The sequence below is a fragment of the Cnephaeus nilssonii genome, assembly GCF_951640355.1.
Source record: "Cnephaeus nilssonii genome assembly, chromosome: 16".
Classification (NCBI taxonomy): Eukaryota; Metazoa; Chordata; class Mammalia; order Chiroptera; family Vespertilionidae; genus Cnephaeus; species Cnephaeus nilssonii.
Window position 1 is genome coordinate 21,433,573 of NC_137087.1, and position 15,314 is coordinate 21,448,886.

The 15,314-nt window shown below is 52.1% G+C and overlaps 1 protein-coding gene across 2 annotated transcripts in view; it reads right to left on the reverse strand.

Moving 5' to 3' along the window:
* Positions 1–15,314, reverse strand: part of HKDC1 (hexokinase domain containing 1) — a 40,104-nt gene that overhangs the window by 10,578 nt on the left and 14,212 nt on the right. For both annotated transcript variants that reach the window (XM_079794333.1, XM_079794334.1), the window contains exons 5-14: positions 14,262–14,357; positions 13,132–13,231; positions 10,736–10,919; positions 8,071–8,226; positions 6,504–6,737; positions 4,944–5,248; positions 2,747–2,892; positions 2,537–2,656; positions 1,248–1,343; positions 957–1,056 (exon numbers count right to left, since the gene is read on the reverse strand). In XM_079794333.1, the coding sequence (XP_079650459.1) occupies positions 957–1,056; positions 1,248–1,343; positions 2,537–2,656; positions 2,747–2,892; positions 4,944–5,248; positions 6,504–6,737; positions 8,071–8,226; positions 10,736–10,919; positions 13,132–13,231; positions 14,262–14,357 (1,537 nt within the window). The remainder of the gene's footprint in view (positions 1–956; positions 1,057–1,247; positions 1,344–2,536; positions 2,657–2,746; positions 2,893–4,943; positions 5,249–6,503; positions 6,738–8,070; positions 8,227–10,735; positions 10,920–13,131; positions 13,232–14,261; positions 14,358–15,314) is intronic.

Genomic DNA, 15,314 nt, shown 5'->3' on the forward strand with positions numbered 1-15,314 from the left:
AGGCACACAAAGTGAGCCTCCAAGTAGTCATAGAGTTAGCAGTCAGAGCTGGAAGGGACCATGAGGAATCATCTAGTCTTGGACAAGCAAATGTTTAGCATCTATAAGCCACCTTCTTCTCCTTGGCCCATGACCTGGCCTAAGAACTATTCTTAACACAACAGTCCAGGCAACTATTATATGTAATTAAACAAGTCTCATCTCTTTGCTCGCCTAGATATAGCCCAGCCCCTCCCATAGATGAGGAAATTCAAGTCAAGAAGAATAGCAACCTGCCCAAGGTCACAAAGTGGGTAAGAGTTGGAGTGAGATGGAACCCCTTACCTGGCATTGAAGACATCTCAATATATCCCCATCAGCTTGTTCCACCTACTCCTCGCCTCCAGGAACCCCAGACAACCAACTGGAACAACTTTCGCAGATTGTCATCACTTCACCTGTGCCTCTCAGTTGGAATGCCCTTCATCCCCATCCCCACCTGCTCAACTCCCAACCTTTCCCCCAGCTCTTAATGAGAGCCATCCCGCTGGAATCCACCCTAGTCCTTAATCGCTGTCAGACTTCTCCCCTAGGTTTCCTTCCAAATCTTCCCCAGCCTGTGAACCCAGACAGCCAGAAAAGGTCAGAGAACATTGAAGCCAGCCTTGGGCCAACATGATTCAACTGAGGTCTCCTTCCTCCCAGGATAATCTGCTCCAAGGCCCTAATCTGAAAGTCCCATTTTTATATAATTCTTCTTCAACAGAAAGGACAACCTTGACTAACTACCCTTAATGGAGAAAGATATTAAGACTTAGGAATTAGGAAACCTAGAATCCCAGTCTTAACTTCATCTCTGCCTTGGACAAAGCCAGCTCTAGAGCCTCTGAACAATCTCCCCCGCCTCACTATGTTAAAAAGGATCCTCCAAAAAAATCAGATGGGAGTAGGCCAATGGGACATGCCTGACCACTTACCCGCAATCAGGCCAATCTCACAATTAGGGTCTTCATAGCCACAGGTCATCATGGTCCCCACTGTGTCATTCACAACTGAAACTATGTCCAGGTCAAACTCCTGCAAAGGAAGCAGCTCTACTGTAGGTAGAATGTGCAAGCCAAATGGACTTAGAAGGGGCATATCGACCCAGAGTAGGGGTGGGGTGTGTGTGAGAGAGGTCAGAGTCACAGGGCTGGACTAGGACAGTAGTCCAAAGGGGTTTGGGGGGAGGGGCTAGGTCAGGCATGAGCCTCAACACCATATCGTACGTTTCTCCTCTTGATGGCTTCCCTGAGCATATCCACCATGTCTTCCCCTTCACAGTCAGTAGCCTTAAAGCCTTTGGTCCACTCAATGAGTGTTGCCTGAAAGAAAGGAGGAGAAATTCACTTGAGCAGTAGTTTTCTGGGACCACTGCATGACCTCAACATCTAATAGGTGGTCAGGTGTGTGTGCTTTTGATTGCTTCCATCTATGGAGCCCTAACACTAGGCCCAGAGGTATTACAAAGCATGATGCTCAGACAGGGTCTACTTCTGAGTGGAATAATTGCAGTAATTCGTATTCACCAGTGATCAACTCGTGTTCCCTGGCCATGACTGCACAGAACAAAGGCCTGGATCACTTCTAATTTAGCCAAGGACAGATTAAGATGTGATTAATGATAAAGCTACAGACTGTTTATTAAAGCAGTGTTCCACAGTAAAACACTAGAGGCATCCTATCATTCCAAAAAATGGATCTATCACCTTGTACATCAATATAGGAAATGTTATATATATATCACCTTGTACATCAATATAGGAAATGTTTTATATATATATACTAGAGGCCCGGTGCATGAAATTTGTGCATGGGGGGGGGGGGGAGTCCCTCAGCCCAACCTGCAGCCTCTCCAATCTGGGACCCCTCGAGGGATGTCCGACTGCCCGTTTAGGCCCGATCCTGGTAGGATTGGGCCTAAATGGGCAGCCGGACATCCCTCTCACAATCCAGGACTGCTGGCTCCCAACTGCTCGCCTGCCTGCCTTCCTGATTGCCCCTAACCGCTTCTGCCTGCCAGCCTGATCACCCACTAACCACTTCCCTGCCAGCCTGATTGATGCCTAACTGCTCCCCTGCCAGCCTGATTGCCCCTAACTGCCCTCCCCTGCAGGCTTGGTCACCCCTAACTGCCCTCCCCTGCAGGCCTGGTAACCCCTACCTGCCCTCCCCTGCAGGCCTGGTCACCCCAACTGCCCTCCCCTGCAGGTCTTGATTGGGTTGATTTGCATACTTGCTCCTGGTTGGCTGGTGGGTGTAGTGGAGGTATGGTCAATTTGCATATTGCTCTTTTATTAGATAGGATATATAAAAGCCAAGCGACCCCCATGCCGGAGCGACCGGTTGCTTTGATGCACACTGCGGCCCCAACCGCCCACAGCCCCTCCCCCTGGCTGCCCTGTCCTAAGGACCCTAAATAAAATAAACAGTGACTCAGAGGTACCTTGGGATTCCCCTCATGGAGGAGGGCAGCCCACCCTATCGGGCTGGCTGGGAGTCTGGCAGGGCCGCTTACCTTATCGATGCCTGTCTGCCTGCAGGGAAATGAGAACGTGAAGCCCAAAGGCAGCGGGGCTCCCTTGAGACCCATGTAGTCCAAGAAGTCGGCGATGCACTGCACGATGTGGTCAAACAGCTATAGGGAGAGAGTGACAGTCACCCCAGGCCGGCCGTGACCAGGGGCAGGCTGGCACCTCAGCGCACAGACCCACAGCCTGACGTTTACCTCCTCGCCGGTGCCCTGCATGATCTCCAGAGGGATGGCGAAGATCTTGTTGTACATTCGCACTGACCTCCGGCCACTTCTGATCTTCACCAGGAGGACGCGGAAGTTGGTTCCCCCCAGATCCAGGGCGAGGAAATTTCCTTTCTCTGTGGTGGAGAAAGCGGGGCTCTGCTCCACCAGCATGCACAGAGCAGGGACTCAGGGGAGGCGTGGGGGACGGGAGATGAGGAAAAGGAGCGGCCTCGGAGCCTGCCCTGGGTTGCAGGTCCGGAGCACCCGCAGGCACCTGGCGCTGTCTGAGGCCAGCCTGCTTTTCCTGGCACCTGGAAGGCCACACGTGGTACTTATGCTCAAGGAGCCTCTGAGGGTGAGTCAGGCCAGGCTGCCCTGAGTGCAATGGCCTCCGGAAGGTGGCTCCATTCGTCTGTGTGGCCTAGAGCCATGGTCGGCAGACTCATTAGTCAACAGAGCCAAATATCAACAGTACAATGATTGAAATTTCTTTTGAGAGCCAAATTTTTTAAACTTAAATTTCTTTTGAGAGCCAAATTTTTTAAACTTAAACTTCTTCTAACACCACTTCTTCAAAATAGACTTGCCCAGGCCGTGGAATTTTGTGGAAGAGCCACACTCAAGGGGCCAAAGAGCCGCATGTGGCTCGCGAGCGGCAGTTTGCCGACCACGGGCCTAGAGGAACTGCTCATCACGCGATAGAGTGATTCTTCCCATCCCTGCTCTCCCCTTCCCTGGGTTCCCTCACCCCCACTAGCCAGTTTGGCTCAATGGATAGAGCATCGGCTTGTGGACTGAAGGGTCTCAGGTTTGATTCCAGTCAAGGGCAGGCTGGATCCCTGGCCGGGTCAGGGCACATGCAGGAAGCAACCAATAGATGTGTCTCTCTCACATCGATGTTTCTCTCGCTCTCTCTGTCTCTCCCCCTCCCTTCCACTCTCTCTAAAAATCAATGGAAAAATACCATCGGGTGGGAATTAACAACAAAAAGAAATCAAATCAAGTTCAACCTTCAGTACCACCCACTGCCTCTCACTTCCCCAGCATCGCAGAGCATCACAGACTATTCTGAAAGCCTTTTGCCTTGCTCTCTGCCTCACCCTGCTGCAGCCACACTGGTCATCTCGCTGTTCCTTGAATTTGCCAATGACATCACTCCCAGCCAGCTCTCTCACCCCTCACCCTGCTCTATTTGTCTTCATAGCACCTGTCATTACATGGCACAATATGGCGTTTGTTCACTGTCTGCCAGCCCAACAGAACATAAGCTCCACCAGGGTAGGGACTGTGTTTTCCTCACTGCTCTATCACCAAGACTAGAACAGAGCCTGGCACACAGTAGGTGCTTAATAAAACTTTGAGGGATGAAGGCAGGAGGATGACCGGGATGAAGGAATGCATAATTGAACAGTATCTCTACTGCTCTCGGTTTTTTCCCCATGTAGACTCCAAGAACATTGGCTCTGGCAAAGATCTTTGCTGTGGAGAGTTCCAAAGTACAGCTGTGTGGCTGTATGTCCTCTCACCTCTCCGAGTCTGTTTTGGCCTCCATAAAATGGGAACCACTCTCTATTTACGGAACATCCAAAGTGGTTGTGAGGATGAAATGAAATGTTCCAAAGCAAACTACAAGCTAGAAAGCATCAGACCAAGGTCGTTATTTCTGGGTGCCGTTCATGAGGTTCCAAGAGGTGAAGTAACTTCTCTAAAGAACTGACTCCACTGTGGGGTGGCTGAGCACAGAGGACCAGGAGGAGGAGCCGGGCTGGGAAAAGTCAGGGGCAGAGAGTGCTGAGGGGAGAGCAAGAGAGCCACGCCTCCGGAGGGAAGAGGCAGAGCAGCCGCAGGAAGGCAAGCCAGACGACTCCAAGTGTCCAGATGGCAGCTCCCGGGGACAGCAGCTGGGTCTTCTGTTTGCCAACAACATGGGGTACACTCCATGTTCTCAGCTACACAGACACACGCGTGCCCCGCGGGAGGCGTTCTCTCCACCAGCATGCGCAGCGCAAGGCCGTGGGGCAACCACGGCAAATAGATGCAGAAGGAGTATTGACCTTCTACCCTGCCCCCGCCCGCCGTTACAGACAGGAATCCAAAGCTCTTCAAACAGAAACCTAGCTGGATTTAGGGAGTTTCATGGGAGTTCTTGGCGGCCCTTTGGAAGAGAGACCTGTGCGCGGCCCACCTGTGCCGTCCGGCATCCCGCAGACGTAGGTGGGCAGCATCTTGACGGTGGCCCGCAGGTGGGTGTCCCTCTTCAGCCCGTACTCGAGCTCAGCCCGCATCTTGTCCCGCACGCCCACGAGCTGCTCTCGGCTCAGCCGGAACAGAGCCAGCACCCGGTCCACCTGCTTCCGCTGGGCCTGCACGCGGGAGGCCACCGCCGTCACCATGGCCGCCCCCTTGGTGCTGCCACTCTCCGACAGGAGGAAGCGGACGTCACAGTTCGGGACCAGTCTCCTCACCACCTTGTGCAGGCGTTTGGGGTATCTGAAGGCAGGGGTGACGGCAAAACACACAACAGTCAGCCCTAACCGGTTTGGCTCAGTGGATAGAGCGTCGGCCTGCGGACTGAAAGGTCCTAGGTTCGATTCCGGTCAGGGGCATGTACCTTGGTTATGGGCACATCCCCAGTAGGAGGTGTGCAGGAGGCAGCTGATCAATGTTTCTCTCTCATCGATGTTTCCAACTCTCTATCCCTCTCCCTTCCTCTCTGTAAAAAATCAATTAAAGTATACTTAAAAAAAAAAACAGAACAGTCATACAGGCCTGGCCCGGCCACTGGGAACAGGCACAGGGCAGCGTGGGCCGGGTCCTGGGACCCCTTGGTGGTGCGGGGCAGGGAGGGACAGGGGGAGTGACCGGGCAGCTGGGGCAGTGGACAGGACACTTGGCAGGCTCGAGGAAGTGGCTATTTTACCACCAATATTTCAACTGGTAGGGCATGTCCATGCATAACGTGTTGGCCAACCATCATCGCTGCCCAAAGGAGAAGTTCTTTCCCCAGCTCCTTCCAGGGGTGCCCGCCTGACTCCCAGCACCTCCTCTGTTAGCCAGAGAGGGGTTTGCACTCCCTCCTTCTGGGAGATTCTCATTTCCACGTGTTTTCCTACCAGAATCCCTCACATAAACTTGGCAACCTCTGTCATCCGATTTCCCCGTGTATAACTGGGTGTATTTTTCCAGTCTTCCCACACAGTAGGTATTCAACAGTAATGGACAGATAGGTGAATAGACAGATAGAAGGGTGGCCAGATGGCTAACCACAGAAATGGCTGGCCTTGCTAGTCAGGCAGTTGGCGTTAGCAGAGTATTTCTTTAAGAGTGACCTCCCCCCCGCCAAAACCGGTTTGGCTCAGTGGATAGAGCGTCGGCCTGCGGACTGAAAGGTCCCAGGTTGGATTCCGGTCAGGGGCATGTACCTTGGTTGCGGGCACATCCCCAGTAGGGGGCGTGCAGGAGGCAGCTGGTCGATGTTTCTCTCTCATCGATGTTTCTAACTCTCTATCCCTCTCCCTTCCTCTCTGTAAAAAATCAATAAAATATATTAAAAAATAAAAAGAGTGACCTCCCCGTACCCCCCCACCAAGCAACCCAGCCAGCTAGCCTCTGAATTCAGCCTTTCCCCTGAATTCTCAGAACCAATGGGAGACGGTTGGTTCCAGGGAAGCAGCACAGTTCGAGCACACTGGGACCCTGTTCCAGGAGAGACTCATTGGCGGGGTGCGGCCGCAGCAGCACTCACTGAGGGTGTATCTTGTAGACGGTGCCGTCCACGCCCACCGTGGTCCGGAGCCGCACCAGCTTCTTATTCTCCCGGAGGCGAGTCAGGATGGCCGCCAGGGCTGCCGCACAGAGGTTGGCCGAGCGGAAGGAGACGATGGTGCAGACGTGCTGCACCGCAATGCAGTCGGCCTCCGAGGGCTCCAGGCCCAGGTCCGTGAGGATCTCTCGCGTGTTGGCAAGGCCTTCTTTATACCTGGCCAGGGACAGGAATGAGAGGACCCCCCTTTCCCCTCCATGGGAGTCCCCCTCGGAGAACCAGCTTCCTCACCTCTCAGGACCGTGAAAAGAAACAGGCTGGCACATAGTAATCTAATGATAACAACATCAGAAGTGATCAGAGGAGCCACCACTTGTTGAGCACTCATTATGCGCCAGCACTTGTCTAAGGATTTGACAGGTATTAACTCAACGCTCACAACACTCCTGGGGGGATTTCGTCATTACCCGATTGCTCAGAAGAAGAGACCTGAGGCACAGAGAGGGCTAGTAACTTGTCCACAGTCACACAGCTGGTCAGTGCAAGGCTCAGGATTTGAACTCAGGCAGTTAGATTACAGAGTCTACCCTTTACCCACCTTGTACTATACCTTGTACCATACTGCCTTTCACCGAAACTCAGTCCCTGCCAAGCTCTGCACAAATACAGGCGCTGGGAGTCACATGCCATTTCGCTGAGCTCAGAATGTAAACTGATTACAAAGCTCAGGGCAATGCCAGGGTTTCTGAGCCGGAGGAGCCGGGCCATAAGTTGGCTGGGGCCATGCCGCATTGCAGGGACCTGGGTGTGAGGCCTCAGATGCCCAAAGCCAAAGCCAGCCCCCAGCAGGACCAGGTAGAGAAGGCTCCTGCCATGGCAGGAGTTCTTAACTTGGATTCCATGACTGGGCTTTAATGGGTCTAAGGATGCCCTGGTATTATAAGTACAATTGTGTGCAAATGTGCCTTTTGGGAAGAAAGGGTCCAGAACTTGAATCTGATCCTCAAAGGGGTCTGTGACCCTAAACATTTAATACATCACAGCTTTAGGGGAAGCAGAAGGCAACAGCACATGAGGAGGGCAGACCTCTGCCGGCCGAATCCCAGGCTGATGAAACCCACGAGAAGCCACAGCTGAGTCAGGACAGGCACTGCTAACCCTCCTCACGGTGTAATCAGGTCTAAAATCATCCTGGTGAGGCCCTGGCTGGTGTGGCTCAGTGGATAGTGTGTCAGCCTGTGGACTGAAGGATCCCAGGTTCGATTTCAGTCAAGGGCACATGCCGGGTTGCAGGCTCGATCCCCAGTAGGGGGCGTGCAGGAGGCAGCAAGTCAATGATTCTCATCATTGATGTGTTTAACTCTCCCTCTCCCTTCCTCTCTGAAATCAATAAAAATATATTTTAAAAATAAAAATGAATCATCCTGATGAGGAAGAAGACCTGGTCCCCTCCATCCCGCTGTACCCCTTTCATGAGAAGACCGCGCCCTGGCCGCCCACCCTGCACTAAGCCTCTGCGTCCGGTGGGAGGGACTCGCCAGCAGCTTACTTCTCCATGGCCGCCACGTGCCGTGTTTCAATCTTGCCCTTAGTGTGGAGACTGGAGGACTTCCTGCCGCCAAACAGGAGGCCTGCCTTGGTCATCTTCACCAGGATGAGCCTGACGAGTTCGCCGAGGTACAGGCCGCTGATCATCTTCTCAAACCTACAATGTGGTGAGCAGATCAGTGGCAGGAACGCCTCTGGTTATGCAGCATCCTTTCCCAGAGCCGGAGCCTGAGCAGTGCAGGGGCTGCTCCCAGGTGAGAAGGCCTCGGTCCCCGCCCCAGCGTGGGGTGCCCTCTCCTCACCTGCAGAAGCGGGGACTAAACTAGAGGAGACCTAAGATTCTTTCCTGCTCTCAAAGCGCTTGATCCCAATCACCCTGGCCATGGCGGTGTCATTCTCATATTGGGCATTAGAATCTCAGCTTTAGAGACTCACGCACGTTCCCAATCACGGCGTGACAAAGCCAAATTCAGACACTTCCAGCTCCTATACCACGCTTCTGTCCAAGAGGGAAAGATGCTGTGTCTAGGAGCTGGCCTCGGATAGCCCCAGAGAGGTTCCACAGCAATGTGGTGAACTATCCCACCAGGCTGCCTACACCGGAGCCTGCATCCATCAAGCAACTACTAATTATTTCCCAGGCAAACTATTAAATAGAAAGTTTATTCTCCAAATGTAATGAGATAGAAAACAAGGACACCCTGTTTCCTAATCTATTTCATTCCTTAAAAAAAAAAATTTAGAACATTGCAGAAGCAGAAGGCAAAAGAATTCCAGGTTGGCTTTGAAGGAATGGAAATTATTTTAAGTGAAATGGAGAGGCCAAGGATGGTCAAGTCCTTGGGCCGGGACTGCTCTGTGTCTCCAGGGAAATGGGTGTGTGCTGGGGAGCAGGTGCATCCAAAGCAGTAATTTACTTTCCAGGTATGCAGTTCTGTGTTTAATAATTTTTCTAGGAGGTACTTTTCACCAGGGCTTCTTGGGAAAATTATTTGATCCCAGGGCCAGGGCTGGGAAAATACACGCTCTTCTTCCGGGCCAGGAGAAAAAGGGTGATGGGAGCATGTCAGAGGATGTGGGGACCAGCCTTTAGGGGATTCCACTGGCCAAGTGTGAAAAATTTGAACATCAGAATAAATAATGATAGGAGGAAATTATCGTATGTGTCCATATTGGTATGACTAGATCAATGGAGGGGATAAGAAAGCTCTTTCTTACACTGAAATAACAATTAATGAACAGAAGAAATGATGGCATTAGAAACGCACCCATGGATGCTGAAACTAGAAAATGAAGGTTTCATGAGAAACAGGATATTTCCATAATCCCAAAGTATCTCTTCACCAGATGCTTACTCATTACAGAGGGAAAATTGGAAACATATGGTGGAGAAACCTGTTGCATTTCCACTTGACCAGGTGGTTCAGGTAGCATCACCGGTAACTGAGCACTGAAGAGGACACACGTCATGTAGGAAGTTCCTGCTAAAAACCCACCACCAGAATCTAATCACGAGGAAACATCAGACAAACCCAAACGGAGGGACATGCTGTAAAATAAACGGCTTTGTATGCGTCAAGATCGAGAAAAACTAAGTGGTGCCATGGAAGTGTCTGAGATTAAAGCAGGCTAACGAGACCCGGCAGCAAACGCAGTGTGCGATCCTGGGCGGGAGCCTGGGCCGGGACAACTTGTTTCTTTTTGGTAAAGGACATTAGTGGGCCAGCTGGTGGATTCTGAATAAGGTCTGTAAATTCTATATTGAACTTATTAAATGTTGGTTCCCTAATTGTGGTCATTATACTTAGTTTATGTAAGAGAAGGTACTTGTTTTCAGGCAATACACTCTGACGTATTAAGGAGTGAAGGGATGCTATGTATGCAACTTAGCCTCAAAGGTTCAGAAAAATAATTTTATACAGACATATGTGTATTTTATATGTATAGATACATACACACACAAACATACAGAGAATGTTACTATTTAGGAAATCTGAATGAAGGGGAATTTTGTATGCTATTCACAACTTTTCTATAAGTCTGAAATTATTTTTTTAAGTTTAATTTTTTTCATTCAGCACTTAGTGAGTTGCAATAATGTGTATGTGCAGGCGCGAGAGAGGAGTCGCGGGGGTGGCCTGCCTCAGGGAGCCCGGCCTGTAGACAGCCCGAGGCAGGCCCTCGGCGCTTCCACGGCAGGAAGTGTGGGTGAGGGCTGAGAGGGGCCAGGAGCCCGGGGCTGGGAGGGGTCACACCGGTGCTGTGGGACAAGGCCTCCGAGGAAGCAGCGTGTCGGGGAGCCCCAGAAACACAGGGAGGCACTTGGCTGATTCCTGCTTCCTCGGGCTGGGCTGGTCCATTGTGTGGCCACTCACCAAATGCACAGAGGTCAAGACCCGAGTCATCTGGGTCGCCCCCGCCTCACACACACATGCTCCACACACACGGACCGAATGAGGCCGAGGGTTATGACCGAGGCAAACCACTCCACCTCCTTGGCTTCACTTTCCTCATCGGCCCCGTGACACTGAAATACAAGCCTGGCCTCGCATACTCACTGGGACGGGTAACTAGTCACAACTGAAAAGCCTCCCGGGCACCAAGTGTCCCCGAGGGACAGGGTATTTCCTGGCGCCGATGCCCAGGCTCCAGCACGGGGTACTCACAGCTGCTTCCCCGGGTTGAGAGAGCCGAGGTCCAGGTCCCGGTCAAACTCCGTGCGGATGTCTTCCAGGGCCCCGTCGTCCCCAAAGGCCCCCCACTCGGTGCTGATGCACATCCGCCCCTCGTCGCCTTCCACCAGGTCAATGTTGCTCATGTCCTCCATGTAGCACGCGTTGGTGCCAGTGCCTGGACAAGGGATCAGAGGGAAGATGCATGGCCAGAAGGCTCCCCGCTGGGCAGGCAGAGAGCTCTCGGATCCACCGCACAGCGCCTTTGATCCGGGCTGGTTCCCGCTGAGGGGGAGCCCGGGAGTGTGTGAGGAATAAAGCTGACGTGCCAAGTCTGTACTTCTCAGGCTGCTCATGGGTTGCTGTTATGAATGAAGTCAATCGTGAAGAAGTCCCTAATGAATATGTATGAGAGCTGACAAAGCACATTTGCAAAGAGGAGGAGGAGTTCACCTAACCTTATATTTCTTAAATTACCAACCCACAGTAATTGGTAAGCCCCTTCCCTAAGCTACCTAACCTCTTCTCTATTTGACAGTAAAAATATCCTTTATTCATGACCTGCCACACATTGTTCCTAGCCTAAGCTACATCCTTATCGTTGACAGTGATTAGCTATCACCGTGGTCGGCAAACTGTGGCTCGCGAGCTACATGCGGCTCTTTGGCCCCTTGAGTGTGGCTCTTCCACAAAATACCACGGCCTGGGCGAGTCTATTTTGAAGAAGTGGCGTTAGAAAAAGTTTAAGTTTAAAAAATTTGGCTCTCAAAAGAAATTTCAATCGTTGTACTGTTGATATTTGGCTCTGTTGACTAATGAGTTTGCTGACCACTGAGCTATCACATAAGAAAGCAAAATTTCATTATTCCAACAAGCCCTCGAGGATCGGGGGAGTGACCGTCTCAGTGGGACTTCTTGGGGTGATGGAAATGTTCTAAAATGAAATAGGAGTGATGGTTACAAAATTGTAAACTTACTAAAATTTGTTGAATTGTACTAAAATGAGAAAAGTTTTATGCCTCAATAAAGCTACTTAAGAAAAAAAAAAGTCAGTGTCTTCCCTGGCCGATCGTCTGGTCTGAGGAGCTAAAAGCCAGCATGAGAAATAAGGAGGCAGAAAAGCAAAATGTAACGCAGTGTCTGGGCACGCTTCCTCAGGAAAGCACGGACACGGTTAGGCATGGCCCGCACCCTACACACCGTCCCTGGCACAGTCGCTAAGGCCGCACAGTGATGGCGGCTGGTGGACATGCCCGGCCCCTGCCGAGGTGTGGGCTCCAGGAACGGGGAAGATCAAGCCCCTCGGGGGTAAAGTGCCTGCCCTTCGGGAAAGTCAGGCTCAGGAGCACGTGGTTAGAAAGTAAGAAGAAAAATGCAGAACACTTTTCCCAACAGCAGTGACGGGATGGGGAGGTGGAAGGGCAAACCCAAGAACAGCCTATAAATCCCATCCATTTGGCTTCGATTGTCCCCCTGACTGCCTTCTCCCGGACCCTCCAGGAGAGCCCCTCCCAGCGCGGGGACCTGCCACTGGGCACCCCCACTGCTCGCCGACTCCCTGGCCCAGGCCGCCGCCACGTCTCGCCTGCACAGTGCAATGGTCTCGTGGCTGGTCACCTGCCTCCGCTGTTGCCCCCAATAGTCAACTTTTCACACAGCAGCCGAAATGAGCTTTTTAAAAATGCGCACCCCATTTATCCATCCCCCCAAAATCCTCCAGGGCCTTCCTGTCTCCTTTGGGGCAAAAGCCAAACACCCTCCATGACAATGTCTGCAACCTACGTCCTATCCCGTCCTCTCTCTCTAACCTGAATACCTACTACTCGCAGCCTCCATTCACCCAGAGGCAGCCGCCATCAGCCTGAGCACCCAGACTCAGTCCCATCTCAGGGGCCATAGGTGTCCTCTTTCCTTTGCCAAGGACTCGCCTCTCGATCTTACTTGGCTGCCTCCTCCTCCTCGCTGAGGTCCCTGCTCAAATGGACTCCTCAGAGCATCCTGCCCTGACCACCTCACACTCACCCTTAGTCACCTCCCCACCCCCCACCCCCGGTTTCATTTTCTTCCTCACAGTCGGCACCACCTGAGATGATCTTACTCCTTTAGGCCTCTTTGGCCCTTCACCCCCTCCCCACTGAAAGCTCCATGAGCACAGGGACCCTGAGTATTAGCTCACCCCGAGGACCCAGTGCAGAGACGGGCCTGGCACACAGTAGGCACGCAATAAACACTGGTTGGGGGAATGAATGAATTTTTCACCTTCCTCTGTTGTTTCTCCTAAGCAGAAAGCACCAGTGCCCTTCCCACAGAATTTGCTCAGAGTTTGCTCAAGCTAAGCTCCAACCCAGCCCTGCACCCGCACCCCCAAAAAGCAAGTCAAATTGAGTTACCAATGATGACACCAACTTCGCAGTAGGGGTCATCATAGGCACAGGTCATCATGGTTCCCACGGTGTCATTGACCAAGGCCAGGATATCCACATCGATGTCCTGTTGGAACACAAGCATCAGTGGGCGGGAAGGGGGCGTCGTCCCTCTATCTGTCCCCACAGAGAGAGCCAACGCCGTGAAGGCGACTGGCTGAGAAAGCCCCTAGATGCTGCCTGTTGGGCCTGCCTGGAAGCAGCAAGGCCTTTGTCAAGGTCAGGGCTCTCGGTGAGAGAAAGGGCAGTTGGGAGCTCGTGGGGGAGCCCATGCTCCTGCTTCATGGCTGATGGCCCCTGTGCAGAGGACATAGGAGGGACAGACCACCTGGACGCCAGCCCTCGTCTGAGGGACCCTGAGCAAAATATGTCTGTCCTGGAAGCAATGGTGTTCTCAGGAGAAGACACTCAAGTCCTCATCCGTGGGCAAGTCCCCTCCAGGGGCAGCCCCGGGGTGCCCATTCTGCCAAGTCAACCTGGGTGACTGCACCACATTCCCCGAGGTTCAAGGGAGTGTTTTAACGTAAAATGAACACAATAAGAGAAAACCAGACTTCAAGAGAATGCGATCACAGCTTTAAAGAGAAAAAGATTGGAGGGTTCACATCACAAAGTCCTCCTGCTGTCGGGGTGACCAATAATCTGGGTTCACTTGTGCACTTTTCAACTCGCAAGGAGCAGGTCTTGCTTTTGCGGTTATAAAATTTATTCAACAAATAGTCCAACTAATAGAGCGTGGGAAGTGGACAGGAGAGCCGGACTGGAAAGGAAGTATGTTTTAAGCCTCAGCGAGAGGTAGGAGTTGGAGCATCACACACAGCAGGGGTCTAACCAGGAGCCCTGAAGGGGCTGTGGCAAATGGGGAGGTCCCCGGCCAGCGGGGCCCACCTTTCAACAGTAACTGGGACAAGGTCCACAGACCAAGGCGCCCCCGTGGGTTTATCCCGAGTGCGGCATCTGCACGACAGTGAGACCTTCCCTGAGGTCAGTTCCTCTCCCCGTCCTCCTTCAGGGGCAGGGACAGTGTGACCCGCCCTCAGGAGACGGGCGAGGACTGGGAGCGCCCACCCCCTCCTCACCAGGCTGAGCAAACCTACCTTGTGGTTTTTCAAGGCTTTGGTTAGACAGCTCACTACATCTGTGTCCTGGACTCCCCGGGCCTTAAACTTCTTGGTCCATGAAATCAGGACACCCTGGGGGAAGAATTCAGATCCAGTCAACACAAAGAAGGTGTTCAGTTCTGAACATGAGCTGCAGGAATTTTATGCTTAAAGTGCAACCCCCTGACTTCTCTTCTTTAACCTGCATCGCCCCAACTCTCTCAGTATTTCTTCAGAGGCCTTTACTAATATTGAAACACTAGAGGCCCGATGCACAAAATTCGTGCAAGAGTAGGCTTTCTTTCCCCCGGCTGCTGGCACCGGCTTCCCTCTGGCACCCGGGACCCAGGCTTCCCTCGCAGCCCTGGCTTCCTTTGGAAGGACATCTGGTCTAATTAGCATATTTTGCTTTTATTATTATAGATCTTTATCATTCCCACCTGAGCAGTCTGGAACATTACACGCAGTGGCAGAAAGAAGGATGCTAAAGAGTCAGAATACTTGGGCTCAGGGACATCGGACAAGGTACTTAACTCTCTGGCCCTCAGTTTACTCACCTGTAAAATGGAAAGGTCACTTCCCCACCTGTCACAGGAATGCTCTGATGGAAATGCCTGCTGTGTGGTTGATACACACGTGTGCAGAATGTGAGGTCTGCCAGTTCCACAAAACAGAACTAACAGGGTGTTGCCTTGCAGAACTCCCTCAGGAACGTAATTGCAACTTAGAAAAAATGGTTCTCATTTTGCATTATCAATTGTTTGCTTAAAATTGGGTTTCCCACGAGTTCCGTGTCTCAGCTAGCAAAAAAATCATAGAATTCTTCAGGCTGGACGAGATCTTGGAGATGAAGGCCACACAGTTGAGAGTAGCTGAGCCCAAATTCACAAACACCCTGACCACATCTTCCCAACCCCCTCAGTTTGTGGATAAAGAAGCTGAGACTTAGAGGAAGGAGTTCACTCTAGGTCTCACAGGGAGAGGAGGATAGAGCTCAGACCTGACTCCCAGCTGGCGACCAGGCTTTCCCCCTGCACCACAGCGCTACCT